At 36.5% G+C, this 22,174-nt stretch overlaps 1 protein-coding gene across 1 annotated transcript; it reads right to left on the bottom strand.

Annotated features, from left to right (window-relative positions):
- Nucleotides 1–5,923: 5,923 nt before the first annotated feature.
- On the bottom strand, nucleotides 5,924–21,989 carry LOC102600493 (uncharacterized). The gene is made up of 9 exons (XM_006349739.2): nucleotides 21,178–21,989; nucleotides 19,943–20,029; nucleotides 18,511–18,600; nucleotides 10,464–10,544; nucleotides 10,120–10,314; nucleotides 7,868–9,997; nucleotides 7,433–7,579; nucleotides 6,907–7,292; nucleotides 5,924–6,597 (listed from the first exon to the last, which is right to left on the bottom strand). The coding sequence occupies exons 1-9, from the start codon at nucleotides 21,247–21,249 to the stop codon at nucleotides 6,465–6,467; spliced, it is 3,321 nt and encodes a 1,106-aa protein (XP_006349801.1). The 5' UTR covers nucleotides 21,250–21,989; the 3' UTR covers nucleotides 5,924–6,464.
- Between the last annotated feature and the right edge of the window lie 185 nt (nucleotides 21,990–22,174).

The following is a 22,174-nucleotide window of genomic DNA, read 5'->3' as shown; positions in this document are numbered from 1 at the left end:
AGAGTAATTGACATTTTATTTGAGGACTACACCAAATTAACCAGACAAGCTGAGCAGCCCTACTATTCTCACCACATACAATAATATCTTTTATACTTAATCAGATCATGTCTTGAGTTTGAATCTCTCTAGGTATGAGAAAGCAAAAAATATATAAATTATTATATCGAGGACGTAAGAGATTTATTATATTCTTCTTACAGAAAAATCACACACATTATATATAAAGTTAATTTTTAAAAAAAAATTAATGAATGTATAGTAGATGATGAAATTTTAATTGAAAATTTTGTCTCCACCACTATTATATATGTATGTTGTTCACTTTTTGAAACTAAACAATGAACACAAAATATTATATTATCCAAAAAAGAGAGGAGAGAACTATAACAATAAGATAAATAATTTAAAGAAAGTTTAATAAGGAGGATTAATTTAATTCTTGATTTGCACGTTAAATGCACTTTTTTTTTCTTGAATTCTGATGACTGATCCGTAGAAGGATCTGAGAATACTTCCAAATTTAATTCTATTTATTTAATTTTACTTATAATTATATTATTACTTAATCAAATATAAATAAAACATTTGACTTAAACCATTATAGGTATAGTGAGATAGAGTGAAGTTTCTTTGCCTTTTAATTAAAAGTTTCAAATTAAACTTTAATATAGAAAATTTAAATTCTAGTCGTGAAAATAATCTTTCTTTATTAGTCTTTGAGTTGAATGAGTATGCATTTTTTTTAATTAATTGATAAATGATGTAGGTTTTTATTAATGTGGTCACATCACGTACACTCTAGTTGCCAAATTGACTAAAACGTAGTAAAAATAATATGTTCATTTGTATTTTGTGGGGGAGTTTATTTTTAAATTCTCCAATCATTTTGTCACTGTAAAGTTGAGAAAAAATAAATAGAAATATGATAGAATATTCCAGTTAAGATAGTTTGTACTTGTGTTTATATTACTTTATTTTACTTACTTTATAAATATAGAGAGAGAAAAGAGAGTTGAACTCCCTTATTAACTAGAGTTAGGGGTATTTGTGGTATTTCATTTATATGTTGCTTATTATAAAGGTATAATACATAAATTGGATCCTAAACTTGGCTTCAAATTTTAAGTATGACCTCTAACTTCATAGTGCACAAGTAGGCACTTTAACTATCCAATTCTTAAACAAAAAAACACGTGAATCCAACAGCCAAATTGTTTGATATATAAACGCTCCTACGTAGCTTATTGAGCCACTCAGTGGCTGCCACGTAATTAAAAAATTACACGTATTTTATAATTAAAAAAAAAGAAAAAATTGAAATACAAAAGGGTAGGGTCGTATTTTCTTTTCCCAATTTGCTCGATTTTCACTCAACATCAGCGGAGCCCTAGCCCTAATTTCTTTGCAAATCAAAGTAAAATTGTGAAGATTTGTGGTCAAAGTTCTTATCTTCTGGATGTTTATGTGTTGTTCTTCCTCAATTTAGTCTGGTTATGTTAATTTTTGCTTTTTGAAAATTTATTTTTGGTAGAAGCTGTCACCATGAATGTAAATTCACTTTTTTTATACCTGAATTATTTGCAGACCAAGAAATCTTCATTATAACTCTTTTTACACAATGAGTACAAAAGTTAGAAACCATTACATAAAAAATAACCAGAAATTGTGCACAAAAAGAGAAAAAAAGCTTGAGTACTAGAATTAGAAAGAAGAAGAAGAAAAATGGGATTTTGATTTTAAAAAAATAAAGATATATTTAAAAGGGATTCATTAAGGGTAAAATTGTCATTTTCGCTTTTTTTTTACTGTTGTGGGCCTCGAAAAATATCCCTGACGCGCCTGAATTGCGTCTCAATCACGAGTTATGCCAGGTTGGATTCGCGTGTTTTTTTGTTTAAGAATTGGATAGTTAAAGTGCCTACTTGTGCACTATGAAAGTTAGAGGTCATACTTAAAATTCGAAGTCAAGTTTAAGGTCCAATTTATGTATTATGCCTAAAAGGATTCGCGTGTTTTTTTGTTTAAAAATTGGATAGTTGAAGTGCCTACTTGTGCACTTTGAAAGTTAGAGGTCATACTTAAAATTCGAAGCCAAGTTTAGGGTCCAATTTATGTATTATGCCTATTATAATTGTATGTACAACCAAATTCTAAGATGATACTCAACATAGAATTACCAAAAAACCCAGTTCACATTAAAATGTACCAAATTTGTCCTCAATCTTAACCAACTGCTAGAGTGGTAGTTTAGGTATTTAATTTTATTTTCTTGCTTTACATGTTTGTACCCCTGCATAAAGTATAAATTAAGTTAATTTAATTCTAAAAAAAAACTCTTTTATCTGAATATATTTCAAAATTCTCCATAGTTATCTCAACTTTTCCCAAAAAATGACAGGTAACTTTTCTTCTTCCCTGATATGGATTATTGTTTTCATATTCACGGTATCTCTTCTATTATTTTATTTTTCAGATTCTCTGTGGAAAATGAATATAGAATTCATTGTACCCGCATATGTCACAGACACCCATAAAAAATTACAATAAAAAACTCATCGGGATCACATATCACCCAAAATTCATTAACTATAGAACACGAAAGATGAGAAATCAGTATTTCTCGTTCCAAGCATCGTTTCAATTTGAAAATGTCGACGTTTGCCCCTCCAGACCAACCCACGCCATGAATAAGTTCATCACAGACGTCCACAAAAATTTCGGTCAAAAATCCGACAGGATCACATATTACCACAAAATTCATGTACTATAGCACACATGGAAAAATTGGTATTTCTCCTTCAGGGCATCGTTTGAACTTGAAAATCCTAATAAGGTCGTTGCAGACGCTCACAAATTTTTTTTGGCCAAAACCCACCAGGATCACATGTCACTCAAAATCCATAATAGTACCCGAAAAATGAAAAAATCAATATTTTCCATTCTGAGCCTTGTTTGAACTTGAAAATGCAGAAGTTTACCCCTCCAGACCAACGCACTCCATTAAAATGGTCGACATGGACGCCCACAAAAAATTTCGGCCAAAAACCCATCGTGATCACATATCTTTCAAAATCTATGGACTATAGTACACGAAAAATGAAAAATTAATATTTTCATGTTCTATAGTTTCAAACCTTGTTTGAACTTGAAAATACTGACGTATTCCCCTACGGACCAACGCATGCCATTATTAAGGTCGTCATGGACGCCCACAAAAAATTTTGGCCAAAAATACGTGGAATGACATACCACCCGAAATTCATGAACTACAGAACATGAAAAATGGAAAAAATATGTATTTCTCATTTCGGCTTCGTTTGAACTTGAAAATGCCAACGTTTTCCCTTCCGTATTAACACACACCGTTAAAAGGGTCGTCACGGACGTCGATAAAATATTTCGGCTAAAAATTCATCGGAATCACATATCACCCAAGATCCATGGACTATAGCACACGAAATATGAAAAAATTGATATTTTTATTCTAGCCCTCGTTTGAACTTGAAAATACAAATGTTTACCCGTCCAAACCAACACACAACATTAAATAGGCTGTCACGGACGCCCACAAAATTTTTGGCCAAAACCTCACAAGATCACATATCAACCAAAATTCATGGACTAGCACACAAAAAATAAAAAAAATCGATATTTTCCATTCCAGGCCTCGTTTGAATTTGAAAATGTCGATGTTTTCCCTTCAGGACCAACACATGCCATAAATAAAGTCGTCACGAACGCCTACCAAAAGTTTCGGCCAAAACCCTGTCGAGATTACATATCACCAAAAATTCATGGACTATTCGAAAAATGAAAAAATTAGTATCATGTTTTGGGCCTTGTTTGAAATTGAAAATGTCGATGTTTGCACCTCCGGCCAACGCACGCCATTAGTAAGGTCATCACGGACGCCCATAAAAAATTTCGGCCAAAAACCTGTTGGGATCACATATCACCCAAAATCCATGTGGATTATAGCACACAGAAAATGAAAAAATCGATATTTTCCCTTTCGGGCTTTGTTTGATCTTGAAAATGCCGACGTTTTCTCATTCGAATCAACGTACGCCATTAATAAAGTTGTCACACACAAAGAAAATTTCATCCAAAAATCCATCGGGATCATATATCATCCAAAATTCATTGACTATAGCACATGAAAAATGAAAAAAATAGTATTTTCCATTTCGGGCTTCGTTTGAACTTGAAAATACCAAAGTTTGCGCCTTCATAAAAATGCAAGCCATTAATAAGGTTGTCACGAACGCTCACAAAATATGTCGGTATAAAACACATCAACATTACATATTACAAAAAAAATCATGGACTATACCACACAAAAATAAAAAAATTGGTATTTATGTTAGAACCTCGTTTGAACTTTAAAATGCCGATGTTTTCCCCTCCAGAACAACGCACACCATTAATAAGGTCGTAAAGGTCGACCAAAAAAAAATCGGCAAAAATCTAATGAGCTAACAGATCCCAAAAATTCATGGATTTATAACAAACGAAAAATTAAAAAAAAATTATATTTTCCGTTCCGGGCCTTGTTTTATGGTTTAGTAGCGGTTAGAGTCGCCACTAAAAGATATTTTTAGCGACAACTTCAGACTTTTTAGCGGCGATTAAATTTGCCACTGAAAGGGACTTTAGCAAAGACATTAAGACGTATTAGCGGCGGTTCGGGTCGCCACTAAAAGCAACTTTTAGCTACAACAATTTTATGTTTTAGCAGCTGTTTAGGTCACCACAAAAAGCAACTTTTAGCAACTACAATTTTATGTTTTAGCGGCGGTTAGGGTTGCCACTAAGAGTGACTTTTAGCGGCAACCTCAGCGCTTTTAGTGACAACTTTCAGGTGCTTTAAAGGCGCAAGTAAAAGGTACTTTTAGCGACAACTTTTAGGTGTTTTAGCGGCGATTAAAGTCGCCACTAAAAGATACTTTTAGCGACAACTTTCAGGTGTTTTAGTGGCGACTTAAAAGGTAATTTTAGCGACAACATTCAGGTGTTTTTGGTCGCCACTAAAGGTACTTTTAGCGACAACTTTCAGGTGCTTTAGCGGCGATTAAAGTCGCCACTAAAGAGGACTTTTAGCGACAACTTTTAGGTGTTTTAGCGGCGATTAAAGTGGCCACTAAAAGGTACTTTTAGCGACAACTTTCAGGTGCTTGAGCGGCGATTAAAGTTGCCACTAAAGAGGACTTTTAGCGACAACTTTCAGGTGCTTTAGCGGCGATTAAAGTCGCCACTAAAATGTTTTAGCAGCGACATTTAGACGTTTTTGCGGCATTTATAGTCGCCGCCAAAAGAACTTCTTTGTCAAATCAACTGTTTTAGCAGAAGTCTGAGTCGCCACTAAAAGTAACTTTTAGCAACAGCATTTATAACTTTTAGTGGCAGTTATAGTCGCCTCTTTAGTGACAAAAATCAAAAGTTTTTTGCAGCTGTTATAACCGCCACTAATAATAATTTTACTTCTTGGCGTTTTAGCAGCTTGTATAGTCGCTGCTAAAAATAACTTTTAGCAACAACTTTATGGTTGCTACTAATAAAAATACTTTTAGCGGTGGTTATGGTTTATGAGTTTTAGCATCAAATTTGAATAATTTTTGCAGCTTTATTGTCGCCACTAATACGAATTGTGCAACAACTTTCATAAGTTGTAGCGGCGGTTAGATTAGCATCACTAATAGATACTTTTTGCAGCAACTTTTAGAAGTGTTTTAGCGTAGGTTATAATTTGTGTGCTCTAACTAGTCCAGATAATTACCATTTGGGACCTTTTTGACATCATTCTAGGAAATTTACATAATTCTTGACGCATTTATATAATTGTTCTAGTAATCAAACTGACATTTCAATCAATATATTCTCCATTATCATTAGTAATATAGATAAATCATAAACAAAAGGGAAAATTGAACAGAAAGATTAATAGGAACAGAGAGTATGGATTTGAAATCCAAATATGCATTAACTTGGGAAAATTTACAAGGGACCTTCTCCCAACAAGAGCAAGCAACCTACTAAAACTACATCTCTATTCCCCCACATAGCAATTAGGAAGGGGAAAAACAAATAGAGTGGTCAAGCCATTGGAATAATAGAAAGCCCACAAGGCTTTGGTCCAAGGGTAAGAGCGTAGCGCGTGATGTGTGGGTGCAGCCACCAACAAAAGCCAGGAATGTAAGTGGGTAAAGGGCAAGACAATTATCCACTGTGTTTCAAACCGTGCGCTACTGGTCTGGTCCTCGGGGAAAGAAAAAGACTAGCAAAATCTTACAAGCAAACATTTAATTCCTAGTACTTCTATGCCAACCCTTGATTCCTCCCTACAAATTTGTAAACACTAAACCTATATGATCAACATGATGTGAATCACTGTGGGGCATGAACTTGAGTTAGGACCAAAAAGGAAAAAGGAAAACTCATGTACAAATGGTAATTTGCAGGTCTCAATGTGCTAAATCCACACTTGCAGTGCCAATGCTTGCCTTGTCGACTACACGTACATTGTACAGCTCATAAACTCTTGCACGGTTCTCTGCCCACCATTTTTCAGCTTGTTTCTCGCTAAACCGCTTCCGACTGCAAGTTTTGACATACATTATTAGCCTTGATTCCATTCAAAAATAATGATTATATGATTTCATTGTATAATTTTTGTGTAGTGAAGTTTTGGCAATCTTGACAAGTAAAAAGAGGTCTATAGCACAAACAGCATAAATTTAATTGGCGACTCTGGGATAACTGCAGATATAAAAGCAACGAAGAGGATCTTGTTCACATGCTCAAATGTATTTTCTTTAATGTACACATAGAAGACAAAGAGAAGTTGGCAGGTTATAGTCAGCAGCCACAAAGAACAATAACAGGAGATTTGCATTGGCTGTTTACCTGAAGCGAACCCTTTTAAGATCTTTGACGCCTCCAGGTAGAGAGGTAAGAGTAATATATACACCTGGCTCATCTTGCTCAACCCATTCATTCTCGTTACGAGAATCACATTCTTTTGTTCTGCCCCCATTTTTTGTTGTTGCCTCTGGATTCCCTTGTCTATTGTGAACAGCACTGCGATTACTGGCATTGCTTGATCCATTAGAAAGCAACTGGCTGTTAGGTACACTTGACCCCAGTTCTTGAAAAGTAAGCTGACTGTGAACTTGGTCAATACAGCCATTAGGTATATCGCTGGAGGTAATATTGGATTCGGAGGAAACTGATTTAGGAGATTTGATGTTTCGGCCAGGACCTACTGGCAGCCTTTCAGCCATTTCCTTCAGCTATAAAAAATAAAGACACACAGTACATAATATCAGGACGAGAAGCCAACGAAACTGAGAAATGATGAGAAGCACAATTTTTTTATGCACAACTTTTGTCACAACTTAAAAGTCTAATGGTAAAAATGACTCTAACTTACCTGAGAAGTAAGTGACTTGATCACTTCTTTTGCTGCTTTGCATTTGGCCGTCTCCTCCCCCGCAATTGATATTGCCTCCTTCAGCTGCTTACTAGTTCTTTCCAGTTCTACCTCTTGAAGTTGAGCCTTGCGTGTAAGAGTTTCCACCTATGATAAAGATAGTCAAGGAGTTTGGACACATAGCAATATTAAAAGTTGGCACAAGCATTAAAATCATACACAAGCTTATCTCAGTTTTCCATCACCAACTCGATAAATGCAGCTTAATGTTTTTCATAAAACTAGAGACACTTTGGTACTTTTTATTTGTGACGGGCCAAATAAGCACCTCATTGCAAAGTTTGCGAGCCATATCAGAAACAAGTATAAAAACATGTAGAGAAGTGAAGAAACTGCATCAGAAGGAGATAGCTGCATAGTAGAAAAATAACCTACCTGTGCTCTTAATTTAGCAACCTCTTGACTAAGACTTCCATTTGTCCTTTTAGCATCATCCACAACAATCCTTGGAGATGTAAGTCCACCCAGTGTTGGAGTTGGTGTAGTAGAACGAGGTGGACTGGCCCGTCTAGATGTTGGTGATGTTGCTCGAGAAACAATCCTTGAACCAGGAACTGAAGCAGAGAAGAACTTCTTGGACGAGGCAAACACTTGATTGGAAGATTTGGAACTATTCAGAGCTCCCAATTGTGAGTTACTACTAGGAATAGGTGACACACGACTGCTGTTGAATTCAAACTTTTTCTTCTGTTTGGAGCGGGTTTCAACTTGTTTGAAGGATTCCATCGAAGAAAATCTAGTAAGATGAGGTCGAGACCTTATATCCAGCTTAGTACTTTTGTCTATGTCATCAGTTAACCCCTGGTTCAGGCTTCCTCTTCGACTCATGGAAGCCTCAGATGAAGCATCAGTTTCAATAACCTTTTTCAATTTATTACAACAATTATCACATACACGATAAGGTTTATTGGGATTTGGTGCCATTGATGTCTTCAGTGATTTCTTGCTACTACATGAATGACAAAAGACTAGACCACAGTTATAACAGTTGTGGCGCTTCCTTTTGAAATTAAAAGGAAGACGGCAGCCAGAACACATGGATTGGTCAACCCCTGACGCCCATTTATGAAGGCAAATAGCTGCCGTAAAATTAGTACCACAAGCAATACTTTTGACTTGCTTGTCTTTCAAAGCTTCCACTAAGGTGGGAGAATTTCTGTCATCAGTATTACCATGACCCAATCTTCCATTTGCTCCCTTTCCCCATGTGTAAACTTCAGTTCGGGAAGTCAATACAGCAACATGGTAAGCACCACATGCTATCTCCTCCACAAAGCTCTTTGAAAGTTTTCCTTCAACATGACAAGGAAGCTTCCCATCAGCTTGAGGATGACCTAATTGACCATATACAGGACTTCCCATTGTATATACATGACCTGAAGTGGTTAGAGCAACTGTCAAGCTATGTCCACAAGTAACCTGGCAAAAATTGGGTTCAACAAGAGCTGCAACACAAGTAGGAACAAGTTTCGACTCCTTGTCACCGTGCCCAAGTCGACCTTTATCCCCATCTCCCCAAGTAAAAAGTTTCCCTGAAGAACAATTGCTTGAACTAGAGTTCCCCACCATGACTTCAACAACTGCAGCAGTATGCCAAACCCCACAAGCTGCTCGAACAGTTCGAAGCCCCTTCAGAGACTCCACTTCCCTTGGTTTTGAAATACTCTTTATATCTCCATGACCAAGAACTCCAAAAGTTCCATCCCCGAAAGTAAATAATTGGCCAGCAGAGGTCACCACAGCGGTATGCCAGGGCCCACAGGAGATATAAGAAACATGTATGCCCTCTAAGGGTCCATTTACTCTTTTGGGGACCCAATGACTAACTTCATTCCCATGCCCAAGAAGACCAAAATCACCAGCACCCCATGTGTACAATTCACCAGAAAGTGTTACAGCACAGGAATGATTTTCACCACAAGCAACAAGCTCAATGTTTGTATGGCTGAGGGAATCTATAAGCTTTGGATGAAAAACATCAGAATCGACACCATGCCCAAGCCTGCCTCCTGATTCCTCACCCCAAGAGAACATCTCACCCTGCTTTGTTACTAGTGCTGCGTGTTTTCCACTGCAAGCCAAATTTTGGACATCCAGTACAACTGCAGACTCTAAAGCTTTGGGCAACAACGAATCTACTTTGACACCATTACAACTGTCAATCCTATGAGGTCCACCACCCAGGACACCATCACCAGTCCCTTCCCCCCACATGAAAACATCTCCTAATGCATCACCATCATCATGACCAGACCCTTGACTTGATGAGCTAACAGCACTTGAAAGGCTTACTCTAAAATTATCCATACCCATTGCCTTCATCTGACCATGTATGTCATTTGAACCTCCAGAAGATAAAGAATGAATTGAAGCACTAGCAGAATCTGCAGGGAAAAAGCCCTTGGGAGGTACAGCATATAAAATAACATCAGAAAAGGCCTTATCTACACCATTTTTAGGTGGGCTTCCATATGGACTATGAAGGCGAAGTTGGTCACCACCATCCTGATGGAAAAATATGTCATTCAACTTAGAGCAAAACAAAATTATATAATTTCAACCTCAATATTGACAAACATAAAGTATCAGCTGCATATGCATGCTTAGGCGTGAGGGAAGGAATGTACCTTCTGTGAGCTATCACCACTACCAAAAGGAGAATGCAGAGGAGAGCTTCTCCGCGTATATGTTCTGGGACTAGTGGCACCAGAAGGAATTCCATCACTCCTTGAATCTGTTCTCCACTTTCGCTGGTGCCCACGTGAAATTAAAGCCTTCAAGCCACTAAACCATACCTCTGCTTCCTCTTTATCTTTGCATATCTAAAACATAAGATTGAAGAGCAAGGTGAGAGAGTTAGTTTCTGTAACCAGATTCATTCAAATAACAATGAAATAAGACAGAATTGCATGAATTACATACAAAACTTCCCCTCTAAAAAAGATACAGCTATTACTAATAAAATTCTTACCAAATCCAGTGATCTATCATTATATATAAGAGAAAAAGATTGGTACTCTTTCTCAGGTCGTGGATGCCTTTGAAATATTGGCTGGAAAAGAGCAAAAGCAATGTTTATCAGTCAGATACACGACTAACCCTTCATATAGGTTGTTAGACTAGACTGAAAAAACGTGTCTAATAAGAACTAGAAATTTGGCAAAATAAAAAAGAAAAAGACACTGATGCCAAATTCACATCATCAAAGTATGTACCTATGTGAACAAGCCAAAAGAAATCATTAATTACTATAAAGTGAACAAAATCAAACCAACAACAACTAGTATAGCATGAACTTTAACCGAGAGTGTTCACACGACCACATAGTTTTAACATGAAAATAAGCATACAAATTCAGCAATATTTCCTCAGAATGACGTATATAACATATGAAAAGACATCAAGCGTAAAATTCTGGTATAGTTTTTGGTGCAATATGCAAGACATAAAGGATGAAGACAGCATGCTAGAGTTCATTAGTCCTTTACAGGTTTATTGATCTTCCACATGGGGGCCTTTCTGTTTAATTTTCTTATAGGTAGTTCCCCTCATTATGCATCTGCAAAAACCATCTGAGTGTTTTCCTTTAGTATCAATAAATATTTATTCACCAGTTCAAAGGAAAAAAGTATGTACGTGTAACCATGTTTACTTATTGAGGAGCATATGCGGATATACATATGGAAGAGACAGAGAAATGAAGACAAAAAGATTATTATGCATTTTGTTGATTAACCATGACATAAGCAAAAATTCCTTTAGCAGAAGATGTTTGATCCCTACCATCCTCCAATTTTTTCTTCCTCTTATGTCCTCTTAATTTTGACAGTTAAAAGACTAAGAATGTATTTAACATGATATTTCCAAAAGAAAATAAAGAAGCTATTCTTTTGAGACACATTTGTGGACGCTGATGACATGGTTCATGATAGTTCAAGAACATTGATTAAAATTCTGTATCAAATTTAACATTTAGGTTGCTTATCTTGTTAGATCTCACTAATTCGATGCACGTTGGATTACAGTTCTCTCCAAGGAACTCTTTGTCTATTTGTTACGAATATGCTTCTGCTTTTGTTTTAAGTAAGACAGTCAATTAGTTGTTAGTCATGTGTTCCTATTTTTTTTTTTGATAACCAAGAAATCCGTCTGTGACTCATCCTTTGGACCAATCACAGCCTTCTAAACTCGGTGGATAATGGGCCCGCCCCTCTACTCTTCTCCACTTAAATACCGGACTTTTCTTTGCATGGTGTGGGCTTGAACCTGCGACCTAAGCCACAAATCCTCCACCTTTTGCCACTTGAGCTAGGCCTTGGGGGCAACATGTGTTCCTATTATTTAGGAGTTATTTAGTGAACTGCTAGGTCATGCATTATTTTTTTATTTCATTCGAGGTTCTTATATATGTAACATGAAGCATTAATAAAAGAGGTCCTTCTACTTCTATTCTGTTGTTTCTCTCGTCTTTTTGTTTCAATCGCAGTCTTTGTTTTTCCTTTAGTTGTGTATTAACCTTGACAGCTTTTAAAACCTTCAATTGGTATCAGGAGCTTTATTTTCTTGAAGGACCTGTTTGTGTGTGCGCGCAAATCAGATTTCGTGAATATTATGAACGAAGAAGGAAGTTTTTCTTCAATGGCACCACCAACTTTTGGTGGAGAAAGTTATCAAATCTAGGCTGTTAGAATGCAGGCAAATCTGGAAGTTTTGGATCTCTGGGAGGCTGTAGAAGATGAATACGAGATTGCTCCCTTGCCAAACAATCTCACGATGGCACAGATTAAAAATCACAAGGAAAGGAAAATTAGGAAATCAAAGGCAAAGGCATGTTTATTTGTTGCAGTTTCATTCACTGTCTTCACTCGTATGACGTATCATGTCCCTGAAGTCAGCAAAAGAGGTATGAAATTATCTCAAGACTGAGTATGAAGGAGATGAAAGAATTCGAGGGATGCAAGTGCTGAATTTGGTACGTGAGTTTGAGCTGCAAAGGATAAAGGAAAGTGAAACCATAAAGGAGTACTTTGACTGACTTCTTAACATAGCAAATCACATCAGATTGTTGGGTTCCACTTTTAACGATTCAAGGATCGTTAAGAAAATCCTTGTAACGGTACCTGAAAAATTTGAGGCGATCATTACAACCTTAGAAAATACTAAGGACTTGTCCAATATTACACTAACAGAGCTCTTAAGTGCCTTTCAAGCACAAAAGCAACGACGTGTTGTGAGACAAGAAGGAGATGTTGAAGGAGCCTTACCTGCCAAGCATCAAGATGATGGACGATATAAGAGAAAGAAGAGCAAGACATACCAACCAGCATATGGAGAAGGTGCAGCGCGCAATAACAAAAACAAAATAGGGCTTCAAAGGAAACTACCCTCTTTGTAAGTGTTGGAGAAGGCCAGAACTAAGTGCAGTAAGTGCAATTAGTTTGGGCACGAAGCAATCATTTGTAACAACAAAACTCAGCAGTGGGATGTAGATGCTCAAGTTGTTAATGAACAAGAGGAGGATCGGCTATTTGTTGTATAATGTTTTGCAAGTAATGTTTCAAGCGAGCCGTGGCTGATTGACAGCGGATGCACAAATCACATGAATCATGATAAAGAACTCTTCAAAGAATTGAAGCCTACTCGAGTTGCAAAGGTTAGAATAGGCCATGCTGGTCACATTCTAGCAAAAAGGAAGAAGAACTATTGCAATTAAGACACAAGTGGTTACATAAACAATAGCAGATGTTCTTTATGTACCTGACTTAGATCGGAACTTGTCAAGTGTTGGTCAATTGTTAGAAAAAGGTTTCAAACTTTATTTTAAAGATAAATATTGCTTGATTAAGGATTCCTCGGGACATGACTTGTTTAAAGTCAAAATGAGAGGAAAAAGTTTCTCATTAGATCTATTTGAGGAAGACCAGATGTTGTATTCAGCAAAAACAAATGCCGCTGAGTTATGGCATAAGAGACTTGGGCATTATCATTATGAAGGGATTGTCAAAATGCAAAAGTTGAAGATGGTGAACCTACCTGATCTGGAAGCAAACTCCACTAAATGTCATGCCTACCAATTTGGTAAACAACACAGAAAGTCATTTCCAAAAGCCTCACAAAAGTTACGACTAGTTCACACTGATGTCGTAGGGCCTCAAAGAACTCCATCACTACAAGGTAGCATCTATTATGTTCTTTTCATTGACGATTTTACAAGAATGTGTTGGATTTTTTTCTTGAAATTTTTGAGAATTGGTAAACATTATATTCTTCAGCATTAAGGAAATGCTGGGGACCTTTAAAAAATCAGAAAAGAACAAAAAGCATAATACTTACAAGGATCCTAAGAGTTCTAAAAGTTGATCTGATTCCTCTAATCCTATCTCTTTACACCAAAAATATAGAGATACAATGCAATTCCATTTAACCTTGTGAATGGAATTGGATATATCTTCAAAATTCCTACTATTCCTCTCCTCCCACGTTGTCCACCAAATGCAATATGGAATCAAATTCCACCAGGTCTTCTGTCTCTTGCTACCTCCTCTCCTGATCCAACAACTAAGTAAATCAGCTGTATGTTCGAGCATAGTCCATTCACTTCTAAATAGTTGAGACACATGGACCATATTTGTGCTGTGAAAGTACAATGTAAGAATAGGTGACTGTTAGTTTCCCCCGTCTTTCCACATAAAGAGCACCACGGAAGTATGATCTTTCTTTTCTTCCTCAAGACTTCATGTGTCAAGCATGCCTTCATATTTTTCTTGAAATTCAAGTCAGAAGTTGTTGGTGTATTCTGGAAATTCAAGAAATTGGTGGAAAATCAAAGTAACTGTAAGATTCAAGCTTTGAGGTCTGATAATGGGAAGGAATACACCTCAACAAAATTTGATTCATTCTGTGAGGAGGCCGGCATTGTGCATCGACTTACAACACCATAGACACCAGAACAAAATGGTGTTAGTGAAAGAAGAAATAGATGGATAATGTAGATAGCCAGATGTATGTTGCATGAGAAGGAGTTTCCTAAGATATTTTGGGTAGAAGCAGCAAATACCGTAGTTTTTAGGCAGAATCGACTTCCAACGAAAGCTTTGGAGGATAAAACACCATTTGAAGCTTGGTACGGGTTTAAGCCTTCACAAAGTTTTCTTAAAGTGTTTGGTTGTGTGTTTTGTTCATGTTCCTCACATTAAACGTGACAAACTTGACAAGAAGGCAATTAACATGCATCCTTGAGGGTTATAGTGGAGTTTCTAAAGCTTACAAGATTTATCATCCTCAAGCAGGAAAGATGACAATTACAAGAGATGTTCATTTTAGTGAGAATGAATTCTCAGAGATCAGTAAAAATATAACTTCAAGAAATCAGGAGAATGAACAGTGGGACTGCACAATATTTGTCTAGAGGTGGAAGATTGACCCTGATCAACTCAGTCTTAGATGCTTTGCCAACATATTTGATGTCAGTTTTTCCTCTCCCCCTAAGGTGGAGGAAAGAATTGATGCATTAAGGAGGAATTTTTTGTGGAATGGAGAGAAAGAATACAAAGGATTTCATTTTGGTCAAATGGAAGACTGTAATTCTTTCAAAGAAACAAGGTGGTTTAGGCATTAGAAACTTGAAGAAACAGAACAAAAGCCTTATGATGAAGTGGTTGTGGAGATTTCCTAAAGAGGAGCAGGCCCTTTGGGTTAGAGTGATTCAGGCCAAGTATGAGAAGATAGATCACTGGAAAACTAAGGAAGTGACTTCTACCTATGGTATTAGCCTATGGAGATCAATCAGAAATTTGTGGCATTGTTTCTTTCAAAGAACTAGATTCAATGTAAACAATGGAAAAAAGATTTTGTTTTGGGACAATAATTGGTTAGGAAATGGCAGCCTCAAACAGCTCTTTCCAGACATCTATCTGTTGAATCAGCAACATGAGGCCACTGTGCAAGAAGTTTGGTCCATCCATGGATGGAACTTAACATACAGAAGGAGGATACAGACTGGGAGGTGGATAGACTAGCTGAATTTTATGGCACCCTGGACCATTTTGGAGGATTGAAATAGGGAGAAGACACTCTTAGATGGATTCATCACAGCAAAGGTATCTTCATAGTTAGCTCTGCCTACAAGAACCTGAATCAAATGGGGACTCAACTCAGATTTTTGCCTTGGAAGCTTATCTGGAAAGTCAAAATTCCATATAAGGTGACAGTCTTTACTTGGTTGGTAGTTAAAGAGGCGATACTAACACAGGAGAATCTAAATGAAGAGGGGAATACATATGTGTCCTAGATGTTTTTTTGTGAGCAACAGGCAGAGACAATCAACCATCTGTTTCTTCATTGCAAGGTGGTTAGGCAACTGTGGCACTTATTTACTAGCTTCAGGGGCACAAACTAGACCATGCCACAAAGGGCAAGTCAGGCTATAGAAAGCTGGAACAATGAAGGCAGTGGCAGTACAGACCAAAGCAGATGGAGGATTGTCCCAGCAGTGATTTGGTGGACCATATGGAAGGAGAGAAATATGAGATGCTTTGAGAGTAGTAGTAGTCCTTTACACAGGATTAAAATGAACTGCATAATCACTTTTTGCTATTGGTGTAGTTCGGAGTATGTAGATGATCCTATAGCGGTTAGAGATATCCTAGGTCCTTTGTAAGATGAAGTAGGATCTAGTTTAGTTTTGTTTTAAGTACACGCAATTGTATGTAGCTCCATGATGTAAATTTGGGATCCCAGCCTTTAGTGCTAAATATTAATACACAAAACTGTTACCTTTGTCAAAAAAAAAAACAGTGGGACTAGACCAGTAGAAGCTCTTCAAGACCCCAAATAAAAGAAAGCAATCGAGGAGGAGATCTCCATGATTGAGAAAAATAAAACTTGGGTGTTAGTCAACAAACCTGAAGATAGAAAAGTCATTGATGTGAGATGGGTCTTCAGAACAAAGTTAAATACAATCAGATTGCTACTCGCAATAGCAGCACAAATAGAATGGAAGGTGCTCCAACTCGATGTCAAATCAGCCTTCTGTAAATGGCATACTGGAGGAGGAAATATATGTCGAGCAACCATCAGGATTTGTGAAACATGGTGATGAAGACAAAGTCTATCTGCTAAAAAAGGCTCTTTATGGTCTAAAGCAAGTGCCAAGAGCTTGGTATAGTAGGATAGATGATCATCTGTTAAGCTTGAGCTTTAAAAAAAGCTTATCCGAATCCACTTTGTATGTAAAACATAAAGACAGTGATATCCTTATGTCGCTTTATGTTGATGATCTTCTGGTAACATGACATAATACAAGGCTGGTTGAGGAGTTTAAAGAAGAAATGATGCAATTTTTTCAAATGACAATCTTGGTCTTATGGCCTATTTTCTTGGAATGGAGATCAAGCAAAGCAAAAGTGAAGTGTTCATTTGCCAGAAGAAATAAGCAAAGGAAATTCTGAAGAAATTTCAAATGGAGGAATGCAAGTCGATGAGCAAAAGAGAAGCTCTATAAAGAAGATGGGAGTCGACAAAGTTTATGAAGGTTATTATAGAAGCTTGATTGGGTGCTTTTTAATGTATCTCACTGCAACAAGGCCTGATATTATATTTGTTGTAAGTCTCTTATCTCGTTTTATGCACTGTGCAAGTGAATTGCATTTAAGAGCAGCAAAAAGAATATTAAGATATATTAAAGGTATTGTTGAATGTTGACTATGGTGTAAAGTTTGAGAAGTGTCCAAGCTTCAAGTTACTTGGATTCTCAAATAGTGATTGGGCTGGATCCGCAGATGATATGAGAAGTACCTCTGGCCATTGTTTCAACCTAGGTTCAGGAATATTCTCATGGTCATCTAAGAAACAGGAAATTGTTGCACAATCAACTGCAGAAGCTGAATTCATAGCAGCAACAGAGCAGTAAACCAAGTCTTGTGGCTTAGAAAGATCATGTATGATTTACATTAGCTATTGCAATCTCAAACCTTCTCATGGTCATCTAAAACCAGGAAATCGTTGCACAATCCACTGCAGAAGCTGAATTTATAACAGCATCAGGAGCAGTAAACCAAAACTTGTGGCTTAGAAAGATCATGTGTGATTTACATTTGAAACATAAGGAAAGTACTATCATTCTTGTTGACAACCAGGCAGCTATTGCAATCTCAAGCAATCCGGTGTTTCACAAGAAGACCAAGCATTTCAGCATCAAGTTCTATTTCCCGAGAGAAGTGTAGCAAAGGGAAGAAATGACTCTAGTCTACTGCAAGTCTGAAAACCAGCAAGCAGACCTGTTTATAAGTCTTTACCGGTCAGCAAATTCGAGCTTCTCAGACAGAAAATTGGAGTTTACAGTTTCCAAAGCAAGGAGTGTTAGGAGTTATTTAGTGAACTGTTGAACTGCAGTAAATTTAATTTAACTGCTTTTGTTTTTAGTAAGACTTTGCCAATTAGTTGTTAGTCATGTATTCCAATTATTTAGGAGTTATTTAGTGAACTGTTAGGTCATGTGTTACTGTTTTTATTTCATTGGAGGTTCTTATGTATGTAGCCTGAAATTAAAGAGGTCCTTCTACTTCTATTCTGTTATTTTTGTCGGCTTTTTGTTTCAGCCGCAGTTTTTGTTTTTCCTTTAGCTCCGTATTAACCTTAACATCTTTTAAAACCTTCACTATTACCTTATTTCTATGTGTTCACTAATGAACAGCGAGGAGGGATTGCTTGTGCCAAGCAACAGAAAACAAACATTCAGTGAAACAGAAGCTCATGGGCTAATTAAGATGCAAGCTAATTACTGAACTATGATGACTTGTAAATCCATTTGACATCGACTTTGGTTAACATCTGAAAGCCACTAATACACATATATTTAACCACATATTTGACCTTTCACCATATAAGTTCTTCCATCTCCATTAAAAGAAAAACAGAAGGAGATGTAGAAAGAAGGACAAATTTGTAGACAGAATCAAATAAAACATGTCAAAAGTTCATAGAATGGAGATTAGCTATCTTCAGCAGAGAAAACTTACAGTGCGCTGTCCAGATATTATTCTTGACACATGACTCAGCTTAAGGTGTTTCTCCTCTTTACCTGAAAACCATATCAGAGCAGACTCATCCTGAAACATAATGACAAACTTCTTCTTTAGACTCTGAGCATTACCTTCAATTAAAACTAAGTTCCAAGGAGCACAGTAGTTCAGTAAGCTGCGATACAATGAAGCAATACACAGAGATTTTTGTAGTAAATTCCTACCTCAATAATGAAAGGTATTTTGAAATAATTGATATCTATACAGCGAGCTTAAGACTATTTCATATCAGTAACAGTTTATTTATAAGCAAAGTCATCAACCTAACAAATAAGGAAATGGTGATCCTCAAAGGGTTTAGGTTTAAACCCCAGAAAGTTAGAAACATGAGCTCAAATGTTGGCACTATTTGGGATAAGGAAACAAAAAACAAAATACCTGGGATGAAGTTCACACGTGTATTCTAAAAGCAGTCAAAAACACTACTTCACAATGGTTATATGACAACAGGAATTATGAACAAAGAACTTCTGTGCCAATGGTTAAGGCAAGCATTTGGAAGAGAACTCAGACTGCCGATTTTCAGTGAACTCTAGTTTTCTTACTTATTATCATGAAACAGAGTGACTATTTTTGCTTCTTTTTTGTGTATGGCAGTTGGGTTACTATTTATCAGTTTCAAATTGTCACAGAGGTTGAAGGACTTTGATTCCTTATGTTTACTTTTCAAACATCACAATAGACATTCTCCTAGTATTATTTGCATATCTAAAGGATACTACTTCAATTCGAGTTTTGAGATACATGCATGCGAAAACCGAAGCAGAGTAACAAAAAGAAATTGCAATCATGATATTAAATCTATTACTTTTTTGATAAGTAAATCCATATTAGTAAATATTATCAGTCACTAATCAGAACTGAAACGAGCATTGAGGATGAAATATCTACACGATGGACACACATAAAATTGAATATAGGCCAAAACACAACAAACTTCAACAGCACTGTAAAATCAAGGAGAAAGATACGCATAAATGTACTTATTTGCTTCATTAAGATACCAACGTCATGGTGAACCTACACTTCCAACTTTAGAGGATGCCAATGTCCACCTATTACACGCTTCCTCGCAAACAGTTCTACGTCCTAAAACTCTCAGTATGGAGAACTCTATCTCGATCTCCCGAATAAATGATAGGGGTTCTTGTAACAACATCTAGTCGTCTAGATGTGGGGTCTCACCCAACAAATCTAAGTGCAGCCAATTGTGGTATAGTTGGATCTACATGGCCGCCCATCTCACACTCACACAGCTAATATATTACAATGTTGGGATGCATACAATCTCAAACAAGATTTCAATGCCAAGAAAGGCAAGAGCCAAATGTAAGATAAAGTAACAAAAAAAGAACGAAATGAAGCTTACATTTGCCAGACGGAAGGGACAAAACTTTGGCTTTCCCCTTCTTCCATACTTGAGTAAACATGCCCCCTTTTTTAGAGCAGTTATTGCCTGAGAAAAATCAAACAAAAGGAACATGAAGCTAATAGGACATTAAACTAAATGCTGCATATGCAAAGAGAGAATGACTAATATTAAAAGGCTCGCAAACAATTAAAACTTCTGAATTAGGGCATGGAAGTATATACAACAAGACAGACTCTTTAAAGTAGGTGCATTAGTAACAGTCATTTTTTAACATTAAAAATCTCATAGACTATGTGGTAAGAATTTCTACTAATTTTGAATCTGAAGTCTCCTTTCACCAAAACTTTATGTGTAAACTAATTATTAAAATCAAAGTTTTTGTTTGGTGTTGAACAAATTCAGATTTGGAAAATTACAAAATCTGCTATCTTTACTAATTTTTTTTAAAAAAGTTTCTTTTCAAAAAATTACAAAATCTGAAGGAGACAAATTCTAGCTTCATTAGCAAGAGAAAACTTGCTAATGAGACAACCTTAATACTTGTTCACGTAACATCCTTCATTCACTAAGATCTCTATTCAACCATATTTCTTCTACAAAGGATTAAGGCATAGACCAAAGGCATTACTGAAACAAATATTCTAAATCCAATTAACTTCTTTAAACATGCATATCCAGCTTAATACAGATAACCAATATGACAGAAATGCATCAACAACATACCCTGTCTAATGTCGGAGAGGGTAGAGTGTACGCAGACCTTGCTCGTACCTTGGGGCTTGGGAGCAGTGTTATTAAAATATAAGGCATAAAAAAACTCTAAGGTCTGCTGGGGCTTTAAGCACAAAGCTCGCAAATAAAGTATGGGATTTAATGAAAAAAAGGACGCAAAGGGAGAAAAAATACAAATAGTATATATTAAGTCCAAGACTAATAATTATAAGCATGAATGACAGACAAATATATAAACAGAGAAATTGAAAAAAAATTATGTCTTTGAGCCTTGATGACAATAGTGAAGTGCACACTAAGTGAGGCAATCAACACATTTTGAGCCTAAACACGCCTTTAACAACACTACTTGGGAGGCTAAAGAGCTTGTTTTCGATAGACCTTCGGCTCAAGGAAAGCAACATATCCATTGAAATGCATGTTCAACAAATAATTCAGTGATTATTATTCACATTATTACAGGCTTAAAATAATGACAAGAGTTGACAGTATATTTGTACCTGTTCAATATCCCTTTCAATTAGTCCACTAGCTCTGTTGACATCTGAATTCATTCTACCAGTGACAAACATAAAAAAATGACAACCCCGATACTATCCCTAACAGTAAACCCCAATCTCTAAAAACCCCATTTTCAGCTCCAATTCCTCCCATTCATTCATCAAACTCACCAACTCTTTCAGCTCCAAAACTCAATCCTCCCAATAAGAATCATCAAATTCATCAATTCTTCAAATAGTGAAGAACCCAATTTCTTATTAAGAACTGAACTGCAGTAATTGCAACGCCTTTTGGGGGATTTGTAGTAACAGTGCATTAAATGCAGGAAACCCCACAAGGAAAAAAGCTTGTAAACCGAAAATGGGTTTATGGGTATATTAAATTTCACCAAGAAAAACGGAAATGAATGACACCCATATAGCTAAAACAACAAATTCAGCTCCTTTTTGGGTGTCTTTAGTTCAATTTTCAGAAGAAAGTGCTTGTAAACCGAAAATGGGCTGATGGGTGTGGCAAATTTCACTAAGAAAAACGATAAAGAAAAAAACCCATATAGCTGAAACAACAAATGAATGGACTAATAGTGACAATGAGTCTAATGAGCTGGACTGTTTTTGCTGATTGAGAGAGAAAGAGAGAAGGGATTTTAGAGAGAGAGAATGGCAGAGAGATCAGGAGTAGAATCTATAGCTATTTGAGGAATCAATTGATCTAAATTTTTCCAATTGAAGGAAGAAGCAATACACAGAGGCATACAGTGTTGTTTGCAGATGAGAGAGAAGGGAAAGGTACTGAAGAGAGAGAAAGAGAGAGTGTGTGGATTTATGTAGAAAAATTTAATCAAGTATTTTCCACTTGTTAAATTATACCGCCGAGAATCTATCAAAAACAGTTTCTCTAGCTCTCGAGTTAGTTCCGCAAACTTCACTTTGGAAATGTTGTTGTTGTTAAATTATCGTGGCAAACAATCTTTCTACCTCCCAAGTTAGTTCTGTG

Source organism: Solanum tuberosum, unplaced genomic scaffold, assembly GCF_000226075.1.
Source record: "Solanum tuberosum cultivar DM 1-3 516 R44 unplaced genomic scaffold, SolTub_3.0 scf00114, whole genome shotgun sequence".
NCBI classification, from domain to species: domain Eukaryota; kingdom Viridiplantae; phylum Streptophyta; class Magnoliopsida; order Solanales; family Solanaceae; genus Solanum; species Solanum tuberosum.
Note: the sequence above shows the minus strand (reverse complement) of the source record. Positions and strands in the feature narration are given on the sequence as shown.

Coding starts and splice junctions, on each gene's coding strand:
- LOC102600493 (XM_006349739.2), bottom strand. CDS start 21,249: ATGTTTGTCACTGGTAGAATGAATTCAGATGTCAACAGAGCTAGTGGA. Junction 10,545..18,510: donor TAATATCTGGACAGCGCACT/GTAAGTTTTCTC, acceptor GCTCTTTTCCAG/CCAATATTTCAAAGGCATCC. Junction 7,293..7,432: donor TCAAGTCACTTACTTCTCAG/GTAAGTTAGAGT, acceptor TATTTTTTATAG/CTGAAGGAAATGGCTGAAAG.